General features: G+C 48.3%; 1 protein-coding gene across 1 annotated transcript in view; it reads left to right on the forward strand.

Annotated features, from left to right (window-relative positions):
* The window catches only part of LOC116976759 (tyrosine-protein kinase receptor TYRO3-like), an 85356-nt gene that overhangs the window by 11125 nt on the left and 51994 nt on the right, over positions 1-22237 (forward strand). The window contains exons 2-5 of the mRNA XM_033026651.1: positions 8978-9165; positions 12300-12400; positions 14064-14237; positions 19678-19764. Of these exons, the coding sequence (XP_032882542.1) occupies positions 9038-9165; positions 12300-12400; positions 14064-14237; positions 19678-19764 (490 nt within the window). The 5' untranslated portion in view covers positions 8978-9037. The remainder of the gene's footprint in view (positions 1-8977; positions 9166-12299; positions 12401-14063; positions 14238-19677; positions 19765-22237) is intronic.

The raw sequence follows: 22237 nt of genomic DNA on the forward strand, positions 1-22237 counted from the left end.
TAGATAGGATTGTCAAGTCTACTTAGAGTGATACAGTTTGGAGACAGGCCTCTCGGCCCAACTTGCCCACATGTCCCATCTACACTAATCCCACATGCCTGCATTTGGTCCATATCCCTCCAAACCTGTCCTATCCATGTACCTGAGGTACACAAAATTGCTGGGGAAACTCAGCGGGTGCAGCAGTATCTATGGAGCGAAGGAAATAGGCGACGTTTCGGGCCGAAACCCTTCTTCAGACTGATGGGGGGTGGGGGGGGGAAAGAAAGAAGGAAAAGGGGAGGAGGAGGAGGAGCCCGAGGGCGGGCGGATGGGAGGGTGGGAGGAGACAGCTAGAGGGTTAAGGAAGGGGAGGAGACAGCAAGGACTAGCCAAATTGGGAGAATTCAATGTTAATGCCATAAGGACGCAAGGTCCCCAGACGGAATATGAGGTGCTGTTCCTCCAATTTCCGCTGTTGCTCACTCTGGCAATGGAGGAGACCCAGGACAGAGAGGTCGGATTGGGAATGGGAGGGGGAGTTGAAGTGCTGAGCCACCGGGAGGTCAGGCAGGTTATTGCGGACTGAGCGGAGGTGTTCGGCGAAACGATCGCCCAACCTACGCTTGGTCTCACCGATGTAAATCAGCTGACATCTAGAGCAGCGGATGCAGTAGATGAGGTTGGAGGAGATACAGGTGAACCTTTGTCGCACCTGGAATGACTGCTTGGGACCTTGAATGGAGTCGAGGGGGGAGGTGAAGGGACAGGTGTTGCATTTCTTGCGGTTGCAACGGAAAGTGCCCGGGGAGGGGGTGGTGCGGGAGGGAAGGGAAGAATTGACGAGGGAGTTGCGGAGGGAGCGGTCTTTGCGGAAGGCAGACATGGGGGGAGATGGGAAGATGTGGCGAGTGCGGGGTCACGTTGGAGGTGGCGGAAATGGCGGAGGATTATGTGTTCTATTTGCCGGCAGGTGGGGTGAAAGGTGAGGACCAGAGGGACTCTGCCCTTGTTGCGTGTGCGGAGATGGGGAGAGAGAGCAGTGTTACGGGGTATGGATGAGACCCTGGTGTGAGCCTCATCTATGGTGGCGGAGGGGAATCCCCGTTCCCTGAAGAACGAGGACATTTCCGATGCCCTGGTATGAAATGTCTCATCCTGGGAACAGATGCGGCGTAGCGGAGGAATTGGGAGTAGGGGATGGAGTCTTTACAGGGGGCAGGGTGGGAAGACGTGTAGTCCAGATAGCCATGTGAGTCAGTGGGTTTGTAATGTATGTCGGTCAGGAGTCTGTCCCCTGCGATGGAGATGGTGAGGTCAAGGAATGGTAGGGAAGTGTCGGAAATCGTCCAGGTGTATTGGAGTGCCGGATGGAAGTTGGTGGTGAAGTGGATGAAGTCAGTCAGTTGTGTGTAGGTGCAGGAGGTGGCACCAAAGCAGTCGTCAATGTAACGGAGGTAGAGGTCGGGGATGGGGCCCTGGTACGTCTCGAACAAGGATTGTTCAACGTACCCGACAAAGAGGCAGGCGTAGCTGGGGCCCATGCGTGTGCCCATAGCTACGCCTTGTGTTTGGAGGAAATGGGAGGAGTCAAATGTAAAGTTGTTGAGGGTGAGGACCAACTCCGCTAAGCGGAGGAGAGTGTCAGTGGCTGGGTATAGGTTGCCCCTCTGGTCGAGGAAGAACCGGAGGGCTCCGAGGCCATCCTGGTGGGGGATGGAGGTGTAGAGTGACCGGACATCCATGGTGAAGATGAGGGGGTGAGGGCCCAGAGAGTGGAATGCGTGGAGGCGGCGGAGAGTGTCTGAGGTGTCTAGAACATAGGTGGGGAGGGATTTGACCAAGGGGGATAGGTTGGAGTCAAGGTATGTGGAGATGAGTTCGGTGGGGCACAAACACGCAGAGACAATGGGTCTGCCGGGAGAGCCGGGTTTGTGGATTTTGGGGAGAAGGTAAAAACGGGCCGTGCGGGGCTGGGGAACAATGAGGTTGGAAGCTTGGTCAGGTAGGGCGTGGGAATTGATGAAGTCGGTGATGGTGCTAGAAATGGTGGCCTGGTGCTCGTCAGTGGGGTCATGGTCCAAGGGTAAGTAGGAGGAGGTGTCCGAGAGTTGGCGCGTGGCCTCAGCTTTGTAGAGATCGGCGCGCCAGACTACCACGGCACCTCCCTTGTCGGCTGGTTTGATGACCCAATCTGGGTTTTTGCGGAGTGATTCGATGGCAGTGCGTTCAGAGGGGGAAAGATTGGAGTGAGACAGGGGAGTGGAGAAGTTGAGGCGGTTGACGTCGCGGCGGCAGTTCTGAATGAAGAGTTCCAGAGCCGGGACTTTATGAGGGGGGTTCCACGAGGAGGGGGTGCGTTGGAGACGGGAAAAGGGGTCATCATTAGGGGGCGAGGACTCCTTCCCATGGAAGTGCGCTGTGAGGCGGAGACGACGGTAGAAGCGCTCCAAGTCATGGTGGGCGCGGAACTCATTGAGATGGGGACGGAGGGGGACAAAGGTAAGACCTCTGCTGAGGACAGACCGTTGGATGGGGGAGAGGGGGAGGTCGAGGGGGATGGTGAACACCCGGCAGGGGTAGGAGTTGGGGCCAGAGGAAGGCAGGTGGGTAGACTGGGGACGGGGCGATGTGTGGGGGGGTGGTTGTGGGTGTTGGAGGGGTGGTGGGTGGTCAGGGGGTGGGGGGGAGAGAGGGCTGTAATGTGGGTGGGGAAGAGCGGGTGTGACATGGTTGGGGGGGATGGGGGAGGGTCAGTGGAGCAGCCACTGAGGTTAGCAAGGCTGGGCAGACGGGCGCTAGGACCCGGTGGAGTTAAGTCCAGGAGAGTGGGAGTAAGCAGCGTGGAGGCTGCAGGCCCAGTGCAGAGTCCAGGCTCCATGTACCTGCCTAATTGCTTCATAAATGTAGCGATCGTCCCTGCCTCAACTACCTACACCGGCAGCTCGTGGCATACACCACCACCCTCGGCGGTGGTGAAGTCTCGCGGCACAGGCGATGCTTCGTGGGTCGACCCGCGGTCGATGGGAGCGTGAAGGACCACCGTGAGGGAGGGGGAAGAAGAACGATGGACAATGGGGGGGGGGGGCCGCCGTGACGGAGGTGGGGGGAGAACAATGGACAATTGGGACCCCGTGGGGGGGTGGGGGCGTCGGGGACAAAAGGGGGAGCCGGCTTTGTAACTTTGTCAGCGCCGTTGGCGGCTGTTATTTGTATACATTGTTTATGCAAGCAAAGAATCTCACTGGGGTCTTTTTCTCGCTTTTTCTTATTTTCTCTTTCTTCATTCTCTTCTTTTTTCTCTCTTTTTCATTTTTTTCATTTTTTTCTTTTTTTTAAATTTAGGTTCTAACGTTAAAAATGAAGCTGTACAATAATTGTATAACTGTTATGTCGATCGCCTTATCCTTGTACAATCGCTTCTAATAAAGTAAATTCAAAAAAAAGAATCTCACTATGCCAAGCCACATGTGACAATAAAGTATTCCTATTCCTATTCCTTTGTGTTAAAAGGTTGCCCCTCAGGTTCCTAAAGAATCTTTCCCCCCTCACTTAAAACCTATGCCCTCTGCTTCTCGATTCCCCCACTCTGGGCAAGAGACTCTGTGCGTCCATCTCTGTGGGTCCACTCATGATTTTATACACCTCTATAAGGTCACTCCTCATCCTCCTATGCACCAGGGAATAGAGGCTCAACCTGCTCAACCTCTCCCTTTAGCTCAGACTCTCAAGTACTGGCAACATCCTTGTAAATCCTCTCTGCACCCGTTCCAATTTAACACCATCTTTCCTATAACATGGTGCCTAGAACTGAGCACTATACTTTAAATGTGGCATCACCAACATCTTATACAACTGTAACATGACCACCCAGCTTTTATACAATACTCTGATTGGTAAAGACCAATATCCAAAAGTCTTTTTAACCTACCCCATCTACCCGTGACTCCACCTTCAAGGAACCATGCACCTGCACTCCTAGATCCCCCTGCTCGACAACACTCCCCAGAGCCCGACCTTTGTCATGTTAGACTTTCCAAAATGCAACACCTCACATTTCTTTGTAATAAATTCCATCAACCATTCCTCAGCCCACCTGGCCAACCTATCCAGATCCTGCTGCAATTTTTCACAACCATTTTCACTATCTGCAAAACCACCCAGTTTTGTACCATCTGCGAACTTGCTAATCTTGCCATGTACATTCTCATCCAAATCATTGATGTAGATGACAAACAGTAACGGGCCCAGCACCGAACCCTGAGGCACACCACCAGTCACAGGCCTCCAGTCCGAGAAGCAATCTTCCATCATCACCCTCTGCTTCCTCCCATGAAGCCAATTTTCTATCCATTCAGCTATCTCTCCTCGGTTCCCATGCGATCGAACCTTTCAGAGCTGCCTACCATGTGGAACTTGGTTGAATGCTTTGCTGAAATCAACATCGCAACATCTACAGCTCTGCCCTTATCAACCATTTTGGTCACGTCTTCAAACAGCTCAATCAGATTTGTGAGACACGACATCCCACGTACAAACCATGCTGACTACCCCTAATCATCTCTTGTCCATCCATCTAAATGCATGTATATCCTATCCCTCAGAATACTCTCCAGTAATTTACAGACTACAGATGTTAAGCTCACTGGTTGATAGCAAAGATCTTAGAGCGGATCTATGATCTTTGGTTGATAGCTCCTAGTTCTTTCGCTGCATTCCTTTTTGGATAGAGGCACAACATTTGCCACCCTCCAGTCTTCCGGCACCTTACCTGTATTTAATGACAGCTCGTAAATCTCAGCGAGGGCTCCTGCAATTTCTTCTCTAGTTTCCCACATTGTCCTCGGATATATCTGATGCAGCCCGGGAGATTTGTCTACCTTCATATGCGTCAGCCTTGAGCATCTCTTCGACTGTAATACTGACTGCTCTCAAGACAAAATGCTGCCTGTCCCGCTGAGTTACTCCAGCATTTTGTGTCTATCTTCCGCGTAAACCAGCATCTACAGTTCCTTCCTACTTACTGCTCCCAATGCGCTGGTGCAGAGAAGGTTTATTATAATACCACCCAGTGACAGAAGAGAGAAACTGGGTTTGGTCACTTTAGAGTTGAGAGGGTAAAGGGTGATTTGGAGGAACGCATCCAAAATCCTTGAAAGGTATTAATATAAAGGAAGGAAAATCTATTTCCAAGAAGGGTTGTAACCAGGCACATTAAGGTAATCAGCAAAATAAATAACATCCTGCTCAAAGCAGGATGAAGGGTCTGATCCGAAACGTCACCCATTCCTACTCTCCAGAGATGCTGCCTGACCCGTTCACTTCCAGTTACACATTCTGATCGAGAAATCCCAGTGCCTTGGCACGCGGTCCTGAGACACCGTGGCCTGAATTGTAGCATGACATCGATTGTGACTTCCATTCACAGAGCAGCTTTCACTCCCTTAAGAGACCGTATGGAGAGAGAACCAGAGCTTATGTTTCAAGTCAACCACTGCCATATCACCAACCTGAAATGTTAACTCCTATTTCTCTCTTCACCTCATGCCTCGCTGAGTAACTCAATATTTCCTCTTTGTACTTTGGCCCACCGAGACCATTCTGACCAGCCATCCCCCCCAAATCAACACTATCCTACATACACTATGGACAATTGTTACATTTACCAAGCCAATTAATCTACAGCCCTGCACGTCTTCGGAGTGTGCGTGGAAACCGAAGATCTCGGGGACGATCAGCCATGATCACAATGAATGGCGGTGCTGGCTCGAAGGGCCGAATGGCCTTCTCCTGCACCTATTTTCTATGTTTCTATCTCAGAGAAAACCCACGCAGGTCACGGGGAGAACGTACTAACTCCGTACAGCAGCACCCGTAGTCGGGATGTAACCTGGGTCACTGGCGCTGCAAGGCAGCAACTCTACCGCTGCTCCACCGTGCCCACTAGTCTTTTAAAAGACTAACTTGCACTTTCCCAAAAAGTTTTCAAGAGGCATTCCAAAATGCTTAAAGCAAGCAGGGGCGATGTCAACCCACATTTGACGCCCCTCCTATCAAATTGATTCAGCTAAGTGCCATGAACACACAGTGAGGGCTACCACGGCAGATCAGCAGGCACCAGGACAAAGTTCATCTTTCACATTCTTTAGTGCAATCCTCCATAAGATGCAGTTTTGCAACAACGTTATACAAAATGGAAACTGAATTGATTCCAGTTCCAGAGCTAATCGCTGGTTGCCTCCACTCAGTACTTTCCCCCTCCCACTCTGCTGTAATTCCTCAAATAAATTTGCAATCATTGTCCCCTGTCTCTCTCTCTCTCTCTCTTACTGCCTATTATGCCTCCTGGCCTGTAGGGCAGCAACGAAGGTCCTCCACCCCTTGTTGATTCCTTCAGTTGCTGTTTCTGTAACATATTTGTTTTACGAGACCGGGTTGTTAGCCCAGTGCTCAACCTCCAACCTGGAGGACCAGTGGATCGCTCTTCATCTCGCCTCTACCCTTCGACCTGTCCAGCATGGGAGACCCTAACAGGAGACGAATCTCCCGCTGGCGTAGCTCTAGGGGTCACTGAGACACACAAGCTCCCCGACCACGACAAGGTTGCAATCCAACGGGGAGAATCATTGTCTCCCCTTTCGTAGAATGAGACCCCTGAGACGGAGACGCAGAGTGCATCATTCCTATGCCTGTGTAGGAAGGAACTGCACATGCTGGTTTACACCAAAGATAGACACAAAATGCTGGAGTAACTCAGCGGGACAGGCAACATCTGTGGAGAGAAGAAATGGGTGACGTTTCGGGTTGAGACCCTTCGTCCAATGCCTGCTTTGAGAAGGATGTTATTTGTTTTGCTGATTACCATAATGCGCCTGGTTACAACTCATCTTGGATATTGTGTCTCCTTCCTTTATATTAAAACTTTTCCAGGATTATGAATGCGTTCCTTCAAATCCCCCTTTACCCTCTCAACTCTAAGGTGTTCAAACCCAGTTTCTTTCTCCTGTCACTGTTTTTATAGTAAACCTCCTCTGCATCAACATCATCCTTCCTAAAATGTGACCAGATCTGAATCCAGTACTCAAGCTGAAGCAAAAATGTGTACAATCACTCCTGCTTTTGAAGTGGTTAATCTACCAGGCCTGGTATTCTGGATGCTTTCCGTACTTCTGCTGGCCTTATAAACTGCAGTACACACAAAGCCAGGTCTCCCTATAATTGCACCTTATCTGAAATTATACCATTTTGTTTTTTCTTCCCATTCCCTCATTTCACGGTTCTGGATGTTACATTTCTTTCACCATGTTATGATCAATTTACTATTTCACGTTTCATATCTCGTGCAAATCTTAAAATTATAGATGTCCCACCATTTTTCCAGCCATCTCTCCATTCCACACCGCCCAGTCACCCTGCTCCTTCCTCTCTTCTGTACGTTCACCTTTTACACTAAAGAGTGTAAAACTTGGGCCTCGTTTGCGCGTCACGCAGGTGGCGCGCGAAGATTTTGTGAATTCCAAAATCCTGGGGCGCCGCACGAGACCGCGTGTCACTGCCGACGTCACCACGCACCATGCGCTCGTAATGCACGCCATGCTCGCATAATACACTCCATGTACGTAAATGATGTCGCGTAAATGACGCCCAAGTGAGACAGGCCCTTAACGCCGCATCTCCATTGTATTTCCTTTCTTTCCCCTCCCCATCTCTTTCCACCAATACCCCTCCTAATACCCCTCCCTCCAGCTTTACAATTCCCCCTATCATTTCTCTCCTTTTCTAACACCCTTATGTCTCCCTTTCACCTCTGACCCATGTACCTTTCTCCTGCCATTGAAACCCCCTCCTCGCTACATTCACCTGTTGCTTGCCAGGCTGCCCCTTCCTCTTTTTTCCAGCTTTCTCCATCTGTCCATTCTATCCGTAGATGCTACCTGACCTGCTGAGTTCCTCAAGCACTTTTGCTTTTTGCTCAAGATTCCAGCATTTGAAGTTGCTCGTGTCTCTTCAAATTAGTCTACACTTTCAGGTTGAGATCAATGGTCTCGAAGTGAGTCACTGGGAAATGCCACCATAAACATTCCTCTTCGTTCCATGTCACCACACATTTAAAATGCTATGAGCTTCAGGTTTGCTAACAAGTCTATCACCCATAGATTCATTGAACATCTTTCGAAAGCACATATACATAACATTAACCACACCACCCTTATCCACCCTCGCTGCCACTTCATCTAACATGATTTAGCGTCAACATTTCCATGCTTTTTTTGATGTCATGGATTATTAACATCTCCAGAAGTAATTCTATAATTTTCACACTGGAGGCAAGATTATAACAATCCAAAATCAGTTGTGGAGCTAAAACCAAACAGCGCTTTCAATATTTAGCCGATCAGGCCTTATCTTCAGTTAATGAGTCTTAAACTTTAACTGTTTCTATCTCCACAGATGCTGCTTAAACTGCTGAGAATTTCCTGTTCTTATTTCAGATTTTCAGTAACTGTAGTATTTGGCTTCTGCACTAATTTTAGAACTGCTGTTCTTTATGATATATATATATATTATGATATATATATATTAATTGCTCTATCCCCCTCCCCATTTTGAAGAGTGATGATGTTTGAATGTTAGTTTCAAAAAAGCCTCAGATATTGACATAGAAAGAATTCCAACAGGTTTGTCAGGCAAGATCTCCCATTCACAAAGCCGTGCTGACTTGTGCCTACTTTATCATGTGCTTCTAAATACTCAGAAACCTCATCCTTTATAATGGATTCTAAAAATCTTACCAATCACTAAAGCCAGGCTAACCGGTCAGGAGTTTCCACTCTCTGCTTTGCTCCCTTCTTGAACAGCGGAGTAATATTGGCAAATCTCCAGTCGCCTGGAACCACCCCTGCTCTCTTTTAACGGGTTTAAATTTGTTGATGTGCCCTCTTTGTAATGGAACGTATGCACTTTACCAAGCCTTTGTTCCTTCTTTTTACTTTTCCCAGGGCTGGACTTTGTGGTTGGCCCAGCCAACCTCACCGTCTCGCTGGGCCTGAAAGCCCAAATGCGATGTCAGCTGAAAGGCTTCTCCACCTGGCCCATCATCCACTGGCTAAAGGACGGCAGGGAGCTGCGCAGTGCCGACTTCACCAGCGTGCCCCTTGGCGACGACGAGCTGCTGAGTGTCTTCAGGTAACCGTGCGGGCGGGAGAGATGTGGGCCCCCCCCCCCCCCGCAGAAACGTGAGCCCAGGACCCCGGCTGACCTGCCCATGTGATGCGTTGCCTTGAGTCGTTTAAATCCGGGTACTTTCTGCCCTGCCCTGTGAATGCAAACCATCCCAAGGCGCTATTACAAGGAACTAGTATCCCGGTTATCCTTCAGTTAATAATAGGGTGGCACAGGGTACAGCAGTAGAGTTGCTGCCTCACAGCACCAGAGATCCGGGTTCGATCCTGACTATGGGTGCTGTCTGTATGGAGTTTGTACGTTCTCCCTGTGACCGGCGTGGGTTTTCTCCGGGTGCTCCGGTTTCCTCCCACATCTCAAAGACGTGCTAGTTTATAGGTTGTGTAGGAAGGAACTGCAGATGCTGGTTTAAACCGAAGATAGACCCAAACTGTTGGAGTAACTCAACAGGACAGGCAGCATCTCTGGAGAGAAGGAATGGATGACATCACCCGCTGAGTTACTCCAGCATTTTGTGTCTTTCTCTAGTTTATAGGTTAATTGGCTTGTAAATTGTCCCGAGATGTGTTGGATAGAAATAGTGCGCGGGTGATCATCGGACTGCGTGGATTCGGTGGACCTGTTTCCACGCTGTACCTCTAAACTAAACTAATCACTGAAACAGATTATCGGTCTGTTGATTTAACTGCATCTGCCCACTCACCCAACCTGTCCAAGTCACCCTGCATCCTCATAGCATCTACCTCACAGTTCACACTGCCTCCCAGCTTTGTGACCTCTGCAAATTTGCAAATGTTCCTTTTAAGTGATAAGTTCATAAGTGATAGGAGCAGAACCATTTGGCCCATCCGCCATTCAATCATGGCTGATCTATTTCTCCGTCCTAACCCCATTCTCCTGCCTTCTCCCCATAACCCCTGACACCCGTACTAATCAAGAATCTATCTATCTCTGCCTAAAAAATATCCATTGACTTGGCCTCCACAGCTTTATGTGGGAAAGAATTCCACAGATTCACCACATTCCTCTTCATCTCCATCCAAATGGAACGTGTTTTAATTCTGAGGCTTTCACCACTAGTCCTAGATTTTCCCACCAGTGGAAACCTCCTCTCAACATCCGCTCTATCCAAGCCCTTCGCTATTCACTACATTTTAATGAGGTCCCTCTTCATCCTTCCAAACTCCAGCGAGTACAGGTCCAGTGCCGTCAAACGCTCATCATAGGTTAACCCACTCATTCCTGGCATCATTCTCGTAAACCTCGTCTGGAACCTCTCCAGAGCCAGCACAGATATGGTGCCCAGAATTGTTCACAATACTAATGATGATGTTGCTGTCTCTGACATGATGCACAAAAGAAGTGAAATCAGATGAAAATTCCTGAGCTGTCTCCAGCAAGATAATTAATTTCTGCTTTTTACCCTTCCTCTGCTGAAGGCACGGTGCAACTCAGAAGCAATAATTCACATTGCAATGCCAGAGCTCAGTTAATAATGCTGCCAGGCTTGAAGCAGAAAATTCAGGATTGAATCTCACTCCAGAGGTTTAAGTGTGCGCTTGCATTTAATTTTAGGTTCTGTTAAAGTCACGATTCCTAATGGGCTGGTTTCATCTAGCTGGGAGGCTGTTCCTCTAACAAGCACTCAGAGTGGGGGAGATCATTGCATGGGTTTTAATGGCTCCACCATTTGGGACAGAGAGGAAGAGTATCTTATGAAGATCACTGCAATTCTCCAACCAAGAGCTTTTAGTTTAGTTTAGAGATACAGAGCAGAAACAGGCCCTTCGGCCCACCGAGTCCGCACTGACCAGCGATCCCCGCAGACTAAAACTATCCTACACAAACTAGAGGCAATTTTACATTTATGCCAAGTCAATTAACCTACAGACCTGTATGTCTTTGGAGTGTGGGAGGCAACCGAAGATCTCGGAGAAAACCCACGCAGGTCACGGGGAGAATGTACAAACTCCGTACAGACAAGCACCCGTAGTTGGGATCAAACCCGGGTCTCTGGCGCTATCAGCGCTGTGAGGCAGCAACTCTACCTCTGCTTCACCGTGCAGCCCTAGCTCTGGGCTTTATTCAAGGCTGGGATTGATGGATTTTGGCTGCCTCCCCCACCCCTCTCACTGCACCTCCCATGGGAAACAGGGAAGCAGACATGGGCTGGGAACTGGAAGGGGAAGAGGTTTGGTTGTGGCCACCTCCAGGTCCGTTCTCGGATGTACAGATCGAAGTCTCTGTTTCGAAGCAGGAATGGGAATCATACTATGGGGTTTATTAGTTGGTGCTATCCTTCCACAGCATCAAATCAAAACCAATCACTGGGTCATTCCCACTTTGCAGGGACCTTCCTGTGTATAAATTGTCTACACTATTCCTAGGTTTCCTACACTACTGCATTTCCCACACAACTGCATCTCCCACATTGCATTTCCTGCACCACTGCTTGTTACAGGTTAACCCACTAATCGCACCTGCATGCAATTGGGCACCATCCCTCTAAACCTACCTTTTCCATGTACCTGCCCAAGTGTCTTTTAAATGCTGTGATACCACCTGCCTCAACTACCTCCTCTTGCAGCATGTTCCACACACCCACCATCCTTTCTGTGAACATCTTACATTACTGCCACATTTCCTGCACTACTGCCACATTTCCCATGTTGCTGCTGCTGCATGTCCTGCATTACTGCTGATTTCCTACTCTCCTGCTGCATTTCTTACGTTGCTGCCACTGCATTTACTACGCTCCTGCTGCATTCCATACACTGCTGCTCCATTTCCTACACAGCTGCTGCATTTCCTGCACTGCTGCTGCATTCCATGCATTACTGCTGCAATACCTGCCCTGCGACTGCAGTTCCTACACTTGTAAAGTATGTTGACTGCCAAACCCCTGGAGGGATCTGGTACTTGTGAAAGGGGCTTTGTGTGCGTGGCCTACCGAGACACACGACTCCTGGTTGTGAAAGTAACTACAAACGTGGGACGTTAACGCATTGTTTCCTGCATGTTCTGGTTTTACTGCATGCCAGGCCTCTCCCTTTGAATTAAAACAAATGTTTGTACAGTAACGCCGGCACAAAGGACGCGTGGTCTCTCCTGTGTGTTTATTCCTGTCTCTGTTGCAGGTTGAGGAGTGTGCAGCAAACGGACATGGGCTGGTACTGGTGCATGGCCAGAGTGAAGGGAGTTGACGTCAACTCAAGGAAGGCCTTTTTAACCGTCGAAGGTAGGAACGGTATCATTCGGGTCGTTGTGGGCGAGGGAGTGGGGGCATGAAGTGAGATCAGATGGGTCAGTACCAGAGGTGAGTGTCAACGTTTGCGTGATATGTATGTGTGGAACATCTTTGTGTGGGATTTAGGGTTGCAGAATGGGCGGCAGGGCGGCACAGAGTTGCTGCCTTACAATGCCGTGGACCCAGGTTCAATCCTGAGTATGGGTGCTGTCTGTATGGAGTTTGTGCGTTCTCACTGTGACTTGCATGGGTTTTCTCCGGGAGCTCCAGTTCCCTCCACACTCCAAAGATGTACAGGTTTGTAGGTTAATTGACTTGGTATAAATGTAAAATTGTCCCTAGTGTGGGTAGGATAGTGTTAATGTGCGGGGATCGTTGGTCGGCACGGACTCAGTGGGCCGAAGGGCCTGTTTACGATTTGTACCTCTAAACTAAACTAATCTAAATGAGTAGGGATTGGGTTAATAAAGATTATAACCAGCATCTACATGTTCCTCGTACAAGGTTTAGATTCATTGGAATTGTGGTATTCTTAACTCAGAGAATTGCTAGTTTAGTTTAGTTTAGTGATATAGTGCGGAAACAGGCCCTTCGGCCCACTGAGTCCGCACAAACCAGCGATCCCCGCACATCAACACTATTCTACACACACTAGGGACAATTTACATTTATACCAAGCCAATTAACCTCCAAACCTGTACGTCTTTGGAGTGTGGGCGGAAACCGAAGATCTTTCACAGGAAGAACGTACAAACTCCGCACAGACAGCACCCGTAGTCAGGATCGAACCCGGGTCTCTGGCGCTGTGAGGCAGCAACTATATTACTGAGCCACCGTGCCACACTAGTAATTAGGATAACAGATTGGTGGTAATTAGCATAACAGTTATTGTAGTGTCTGTTTCAGGGATAATGAGGCTTCAGTGTAGCATTGTTTGCTACCAATAATTGTGCAGGACAAAATTGAGATTAAAGTCTGATATGGATATTTGCACAGGGTTTATTGTTATAATCACAACAGGATTTATACTTGCGATTTAAAATGATGAACATATCAGAAATGATTAATAGTGCAAGGTTCAGGGTGTAGATTGTGAATTGACTTTATAGAGTCAGTGCGGACCAGAAATGTTTTGGGAGAACTGAAGATAGACACAAAATGCTGGAGTAACTCAGCGGGACAGGCAGCATCTGTGGGGAGAAGGAATGGGTGACGTTTCAGGTTGAGACCCTTCGTCACCATGGTACTGTACCCTAGCCCAATGCAGATTTAAACAGGTGGGAGAAGAGGGGTTTAGACAATAGACAATATACAATATTGCAGGAGTAGGCCATTCGGCCCTTCGAGCCAGCACCGCCATTCAATGTGATCATGGCTGATCATCCCCAATCAGTACCCCGTTCCTTCCTTCTCCCCATATCCCCTGACTCAGCTATTTTTAAGAGACCCATCTAGCTCTCTCTTGAAAGTATCCAGAGAACCTGCCTCCACATCCCTCTGAGGCAGAGAATTTCACAGACTCACCACTCTCTGTGAGAAAAAGTGTTTCCTCGTCTCCGTGCTAAATGGCTTACCCCTTATTCTTAAACTGTGGCCCCTGGTTTAGTTGGGATTTTGTGTGACCTTGTAACAATGTCTATGTTTCCATGCCCAGGTTTGCCGTACTTCACAATCCAGCCGCAGGATCTGTACGTATTTAAAGATACACCCTTCAATTTAACCTGTGCTGCTTCCGGCCAACCAAAACCTACGACCATCTTATGGAAGATCGGTGGGGTCTTAGTTGAAGAGACATGGGAAGAATCTCCTGCAGTACTCACCGTCAAAGGTGAGTAAAAGCTGTGTAAAAATTGATCATTTCATAAGATGTCGTCACTGACCTCGGATGTTCCCTCTGATTACAGCTAAAGGTAAACAACATTAACTCCAAGATCTAGTTGTCTTGCAACACCAAACCATGACCCTTTCAATAGGAGTAAAGGAGAGGGATAGGTCCTTCATGATTCCTTCATGAGAGGAATAGATCGAGTAGATGCACAGGGTCTCTTGCCCAGAGCAGGTGAATCGAGGATCAGAAGACATCGATTTAAGGCGAAGGGGAAAAGATTTAATAGGAACCTAAGGGGTATGTAACGAGCTGCCAGAGGAGGTATTGAAGAAGGGACTATCCCAACATTTAAGAAACAGTTGTACAGGTACATGGATAGGACAGGTTTGGAGGGATATGGACCAAAACATAGAAATATAGAAACATAGAAAATAGGTGCAGGAGTAGGCCATTTGCCCCTTCGAGCCTGCACCGCCATTCAATATGATCATGGCTGATCATCCAACTCAGTATCCCATATCTGTCTTCTCTCCATACCCCCTGATCCCTTTAGCCACAAGGGCCACATCTAACTCCCTCTTAAATATAGCCAATGAACTGGCCTCAACTACCCTCTGTGGCAGAGAATTCCACAGATTCACCACTCTCTGTGTAAAAAATGATTTTCTCATCTTGGTCCTAAAAGACTTCCCTCTTATCCTTAAACTGTGACCCCTTGTTCTGGACTTCCCCAACATCGGGAATAATCTTCCTGCATCTAGCCTGTCCAACCCATGCAAAAAAGCAGGCAGGTGGGACAAAATTAGCTGGGACATGATGGCTGGTGTGGGCAAGTTGGGCCGAAGGGCCTGTTTCCACACTGTACCACTCTATGACTTTACGAGCACATCACAGTGTGGTTATCTGACTGTACGTAATCATGAGATGATTGCTCTGGAGAGTGTGCAAAGGTGGTTCACCAGGATGTTGCTCAGGATCGAGCCTTTCAGTTATGAGGAGAGATTGTAAGGGCTGGGTTTGTTTCCTCTTGGAGCAGCGGAGAAGTGGAGGAACCTGCTGGAGGTGTGTAAAATGATGAAGGGGCACAGTTAGTGTGAACAGTGGGAAACCTTTCCCTGTCATGAATGGGTCCAAAACCAGACGTATTCGGTGAGGAGAAGAATATATGAGGGAATCTGAGGAAATATTGTTTTTCAGCCAGAGGCTGGTTGCAACCTGGGGCACGCAGTCTGATAAAGATGGTGGAGACAAGTGCTTTCACAGTGTCACAAATATATGTGTAGGAAGGAACTGCAGATGCTGGTTTAAACCGAAGATAGACACAAAGTGCTGGAGTAATTCAGCGGGTCAGGCAGCATCTCCGGAGAACATGAATAGGTGACGTTTCAGGTTAGAACCCTTCTTCAGACTGAAAGTAGAGGTGGGGGGGGGGGGGGGGGCACCAAGGAAGGATGGAGCCCACAATGTCCCATTGTTGGCTGGGGAAGAGGTGATAAGGAAAGGATACAGGGATGTGAACAGTGTAACTGATAGGACAACCAGAGTAGGGGAGGGGGGAGAGAGGGAATGCGGGAGTTACTTGAAATTAGAGTAATCAAGTATATTTGGGTTAGCACTTGGATCGCCAAGGCATGGCAGGCTATCGATCCAATGCTGGTAACTGGGATTAATATAGATGGCTACTTGATGGTCAGCATAGAGGCAATGGGCCGAAGGAACTGACCCTCAGGTCAAGTCATTGTCATTTGCACAGGTACAATGAAGAATGTGCAATGAAAATCTTGTTTGCAGCAGCATCTTAGGCACATAGACTTAGACAAGCACCCAAAATATAAACTGCATAAATGACACAAGGCTGTGAAAAGAAAGAGGCTGCAAAAACAAGACATTAGTGCAAAAACACAAATAGAATCGAAGTCCATGGAAGTGCAATAGGTGTGTCTGCAAAGTTCATAGCTGAGATAAGATTAGGATTGTGCAGGCTGGGTTTAAGAACCTTATAGCTGTGGGAAAGTAGCTGTTCCTGAACCTGGTGGTGCGGGAATTGAAGAATCTACCTCCTGCCTAATGGTGGCAGTGAGAAGAGGGCATGGTCTGTGGGGGACTTAGAACAAACAACATGGAACATAGAACAGCACGGCCTAGGTACAGACTCTTCAGCCCACAACACCTGTGACCAACATAATGCCAAGCTAAACTAATCTCTGCCTGCACGTCATAAGGTCGTAAGTGATAGGAGGAAAATTAGGCCATTCAGCCCATCAAGTCTACCCAGCCATTTAATCAAGGCTGATCTACCTCTCCCTCCTAACCCCATTCTCTGGCCTTCTCCCCATAACCTCTGATCAAGAATCTATTGATCTCTGTCTAAAAAATATCCACTGACTTGGCCTCCACAGCCTTCCGTGGCAATGAATTCCACAGATTCACCACCCTCTGACTAAAGAAATTCCTCCTCACCTCCGTCCTAAAGGAATGTCCTTTAATTCTGAGGCTCTGACCTCTGGTCCTAGACTGTCCCACTCGTGATCCATATACCTCCATTCGATGCATATCCGTGTACATATCTAAAGCACTATTTATATCTGCCTCCACCACCCCCTGGATGCTCATTCCAGGCGCTCACCACTGAAGGGACGGTGGGGATACTGGATGGCAGTCGCTGGGCTTTTGAGGCAACACCATGCCTAATGGCTAATAGTAATGCAACCTCAGTGGGAATGTCATGTTCAATTGCTTTCGTCAGTTGGCCATTTGATTCATCTTTATTATTGTTCTGGAAATATATATATTTAAGGTCCATTGAAAAGGACTGCCTCGCTGCATGGCTGGGATGGCTATTTGTTCTTGAAATATGACCGATTGCAATGATGCTGGAGGCAACCTTTTGCTTCTTGAAGTAAAGATTGGTGCCATGTCATAGAGAGTAATAGAATTGAATTGAATACTTTTATTATGAAATGTGAAGTCACAGTGAAATTCTTTGCTTGCACACCCAAGGTATACAATAGTTGTCTCACAAAGGGCAGTGAGAAAGTTAGAAGCCCCTGTCCCACTTCGGAGACTTAAACAGCAACCTCTGGTGACCTTGCCCGCCACCCAAAATAAATCAAGGTCGAGGTGACCTGTAACCTCCTACCACCTCCCACGTTTATGTTGAAAACCTTCCTCGACTAACATCGCAACCGGCTTCGACTAGAACTGCGTCTAAAACATTATCGATTTTTAAAACTGCAACCTATTTTTTGTCGAGGCCGGTTTTAATCTTGATGAAAAAATAGCAGCAACCTAGATGAAACCTCGACCACGCGGAAACCACTTTCCACCATTAGGGAGAGTGACCAAAACCTCCTGTGACCTCATGGAAACCTTGGGTGGCAGGCGAGGTCACCAGAGGTTGCTGTTGAGGTCTCCTAAGTGGGACAGGGGCTTAAGTATCCCTGCGTCATACCGTGTGGAAACAGGCCCCTCTACCCAACTTGCCCACACCGACCAACATGCCCCATCTACACTAGTCCCACCTGGCTGCATTTTCCCCCTATCCCATAAGCCTACCCTATCCATGTACCTGTCCAAATGTTTCTTACACATTGTGATAGTACCTGCCTCAACTGCCTCCTCCGGCAGCTCGTTCCATACACCCACCACCCTTTGATTGAAAACGTTCTCTCAGGTTCCTACTCAATCTTTCCCCCTTCACCTTAAACCTACGTCCTCTAGTTCCCCAACTCTGGGCAAGACTCTGTGATAGACACAAAATGCTGGAGTAACTCAGCGGGACAGGCAGCATCTCGGGAGAGAAGGAATGGGTGACGTTTCAGGTCGAGACCCTTCTTCGGACTAAGGGTTCTTCAGTTTCGGGTTGAGACCCTCAGTCTGAAGAAGGGTCTCGTACCAAAACGTCACCCATTCCTTCTCTCCAGAGATGCTGCCTGTCCCGCTGAGTTACTCCAGCATTTTGTGTCTATCTCCGGTTTAAAGCAGCATCTGCAGTTCCTTCCTATACAGGAGATTCCGCGTGTCTATTCCCCTCGTGTTAGTTGGATAATAGCAAAGATCCCATTTGACTCATGGTCAAGGATGAAGCAGCAGTTGCTTTGTTGGGTCTGTTGGCACTTTGGGCATTGCCCACTGCTACTGTTACAGTGTTACTTCAACTGTTACATTGTTACACTGTTGCCCATTCAGAATGGCAACAGTCCCTGCAAGAAAGCCAGCTCAAAAACAGGTCGGAGCAGCAGCACCCTGTCTGAGAAGATAGACACAAAATGCTGGAGAAACTCAGCTGGACAGGCAGCATCTCTGGAGAGAAGGAATGGGTGACGTTTCGGGTTGAGACCCTTCTTCAGACTGAGTCAGGGGAGAGGGAGATACAGAGATAAGGAACTGAAGGGCCTGTTTCCACGCTGTGTGACTCTGTGACTGAAGAAGGGTCATGACCTGAAACGTCACCCATTCCTTCTCTCCAGAGATGCTGCCTGTCCCGCTGAGTTACTCCAGCATATATTGTGTCTATCTTCGATTTAAACCAGCATCTGCGGTTCTTTGAACATTAGCACTCCATCTATGGAGCAGCAGCCTCATTGGAACTGCTGGTTCTGCCCAGGGAGATGACACCAGCTGTATTTTGTATTCTGTGGTCATTCCCAACGTCAATAGGAAGCTTTGCTCTTGCCATTGCTTCAGCCCAAGCACATCAGAATATATCGACACTAAGCTCTGCAGCACGCCTCCGCACCAACGCTTTATAGCTTGCACTTAAACGGGTTTTAATTTGCCCATCAGCGACTGTTCATTGGAAGACAAGCAGTTATAATTTCTTTCCGAAGGCAGAAACAAAATGCTGGGGTAATTCAACGGGACAGGCAGCATCTCTGGGGAGAGGGAATGGGTTATGTTTCAAGTCGAGACCCTTCTTCAGCCTGAAATCTCTTCTCTTCTTCAATCATTCCTCACTGCCTCGAGCTTTCAACAACGTGTCCACCACCACTTTGAATGCTTCTGATGAGCTAGTCTCCAACTCCTCTTGGGGAGAGAATTTAATGGGAAACAATTTCCACACAGCACGATTTGCAATGACCATCCTTCATCTTAAATCTACGTTCCACAGATTCACTACCCTCTGGCTAAAGAAATTCCTCCTCATCTCCTTCCTAAAGGATCGTCCTTTAATTCTGAGGCTATGACCTCCGGTCTCTCATTCTTTCCCCGCCTTCTTATTGACTGGTGGGGCAAGAATGAAGGAGCTGGACAGCCTTCTCTGGTTCCTAGTTTGCCTGTTCTGTTCTCATCACTAAGGCCACATTGCACGAGCCTCCTCATCTCTTTACTGTGCTCTCAGCACTCTACTGTTCTCTCAGCTGTGTGAGTGGGACGGGGAGCTGGCATCTTTGAGTGAATGGGTTGTAACACCTTGTCTCTCTGCGACTGTTGTCCACAGGAATTCAAAGCCGGACTGCCTTCACTTGTGAAGCACATAATGCCAGGGGAGTTGCCGTCTCGAGGACTGCAGGGGTCTATGTGAAAGGTATGTTCAGAGTCACACTCCCCCCCGCTAACTCTCCCACTTGCTCAGCCCCAGAACTGCGTTCTCCTTTAGTTTAGTTTAGTTCAGAGATACAGCAAGGAAACAGGCCCTTCGGCCCACCGAATCTGCGCTGACTGTACGGAGTTTGTACGTTCTCCCCGTGACCGCGTGGGTTTTCTCCAAGATCTTCGGTTTCCTCCCACACTCCAAAGACGTACAGGTTTGTAGGTTAATTGGCTTGGTATGAATGTAAATTGTCCCTCATGTGTGTGTGTGTGTGCAGGATGGTGTTAATGTGCGGGGATCGCTGGTCAGCGCGGACTCGGTGGGCCGAAGGGCCTGTTTCCGAGCTGTATCTCCAAACTACACCCCCCACCAATTCTCCCATTGCCCTCTACAGGCGAGATAATTGGTAAGATTCAAAGTAGCAGACAGCCAGGATGACTTTAGGATGTGGGGGGATACCAGAGCACCCAGGGAAAGCCAGGGAGAACATGCAAACTTCACACAGACAGCATCAGACGTCTGGATCGAACCTTGGTCGATGGGGCTGGGAGGTAGCTGCACTCCATGCGTTACCACAGTGCTGTTCAAACAATATTGGCCTCTGACCCAGTAACACCATGGTTTTAAGGAAATCATCCAAATTCCTCCATATACTTTAAAACATCTTTCTCTTTAAATCCCTGCTCACCTACAATATTCCTCGGTGTCTGAATCTGCATTTCTGGCCCCCCTACCCCATCCTGACGTTCATCATTCCACCATTCGCTGTGATACCGGCAGTGCTGCCATAAACCTCTCCAGCATTCAGCCACCTCTATAGATGTTCCCTGGTGCTTGTCCTTGAGCTTTGAGTTGTCTATTCCAACATCTAATTCTGTGATTTAAAACATCCACCATAGAACAATACGGCATAGAAACAGGCTCCTCAGCCCACAACACCTACATATTACGAGGATAATGTTGTTGAACTAATCTCTGCCCTCACGTAATCCATTTACCTCCAACCATGTGTCCGTGTGCATATTTAAAAGCATTGTGAACACCCTTTTGTATCTGCCTCCACCACCCACCTGCTGACAGCTCATTCTAGGCACTCACCACTCTCTGTATAAAATAACTTGTCTGACACAAATCCTTCTCACTTTCCCCCTCGCAGCTTAAAGCTCAGCCCCTTAGTCCTTGACATTTCCACCTGGGTAGAAGGTTCTGACTGTCTACCCTATCTACGCCTCTCATCATTCTGAATACTTCTATCATGTGTCCCCTCATCCTCCGATCTTTCAGAGAAAACATTCCAGGTTTATCCAACTCCTCCTTAGAGTCAATACCCTCCAATCCAGGCAACATTCTGGTGAACTGCTCCTGCACCCCTTAAGATTAAAGCTTAATCCTTTGAGACACTTGTGGGCAGTTTCTGGTGTTGCTCCTCATGCCGTGATCAGTTTTCCTATCATTCCTTCCTAGGTTGTTATTTCACTTCCTTCAAACCCGCTTCTTCTCCCTTCATTCTCCTCCCTTTACCTTCTTCCCGTTTATATTTACTTTCCTCCCGATATCTTTCCTTTCCTCTCTTCTTCATCCTCCTTATTTCATCCCAGAGCTCGGATACTCCGCCATTCTTGACGGTGCTGTTGCTGAGTCGGGTCACAATCCTTTGGGCTCCATTTGTGCTGGGTGACGTTTACATTTTATATCTGAGAGGATGTCGACTTCCTTCATCCTTCCTTTCTCTGGTCATCTCTTTCCTCTTATTCCTCCCTCTGTTCGTTACTTCATCCTCCTTCCATCTCATTTCTTTCCTCTCCTTTTCTTCTCAATTCATCCTTTCTTTCCATCCTTCCATCCCTGCTCTGGCTTGCTTTGTATGCTCTCACTCCTTCATTCATTCATTCATTCATTCATTCATTCATTCATTCATTCATTCATTCATTCATTCATTCATTCATTCATTCATTCATTCATTCATCCACTTCTTTCTCTCCACTTTTATTTATTTCCTTCCTTCCCATGAGTCTACCCTCTTCTTTCACCCATCCCTACCCATCCACTCTCTGTACTGTTTTGGGCTGAAGGGCCTGTTTCCGCGCTGTGTGACTCTGTGACTTATGTAGATGGGGCGAGTGGACTAGCAGGCGCGGGTTGGGCTGAAGTTAGACACTGGAGTGCTGGAGTAACTCAGTGGGACAGGCAGCATCTCTGGAGAGAAGAAATAGGTGACGTTTTGGGTCGAGACCCTTCTTCAGACTGAGTCAGCGGAGAGGGAGATACAGAGATAAGGAATGATGGGCCTGTTTCCACACTGTGTGGCTGTGTGACTTGTGTAGATGGGGCAGGTTGGGCTGAAGGGCCTGGTTCCACAGTGTGTGACTGTGTGTGCGGTGAGGGGAGGGACGGTCAACCATTGAACCTCCCCACACACGGCCTCCTCTCCTCTCCCCCCCCCCCCCCCGTCTCATCGGAGCACCGG

Source organism: Amblyraja radiata, chromosome 9, assembly GCF_010909765.2.
Source record: "Amblyraja radiata isolate CabotCenter1 chromosome 9, sAmbRad1.1.pri, whole genome shotgun sequence".
NCBI classification, from domain to species: Eukaryota; Metazoa; Chordata; class Chondrichthyes; order Rajiformes; family Rajidae; genus Amblyraja; species Amblyraja radiata.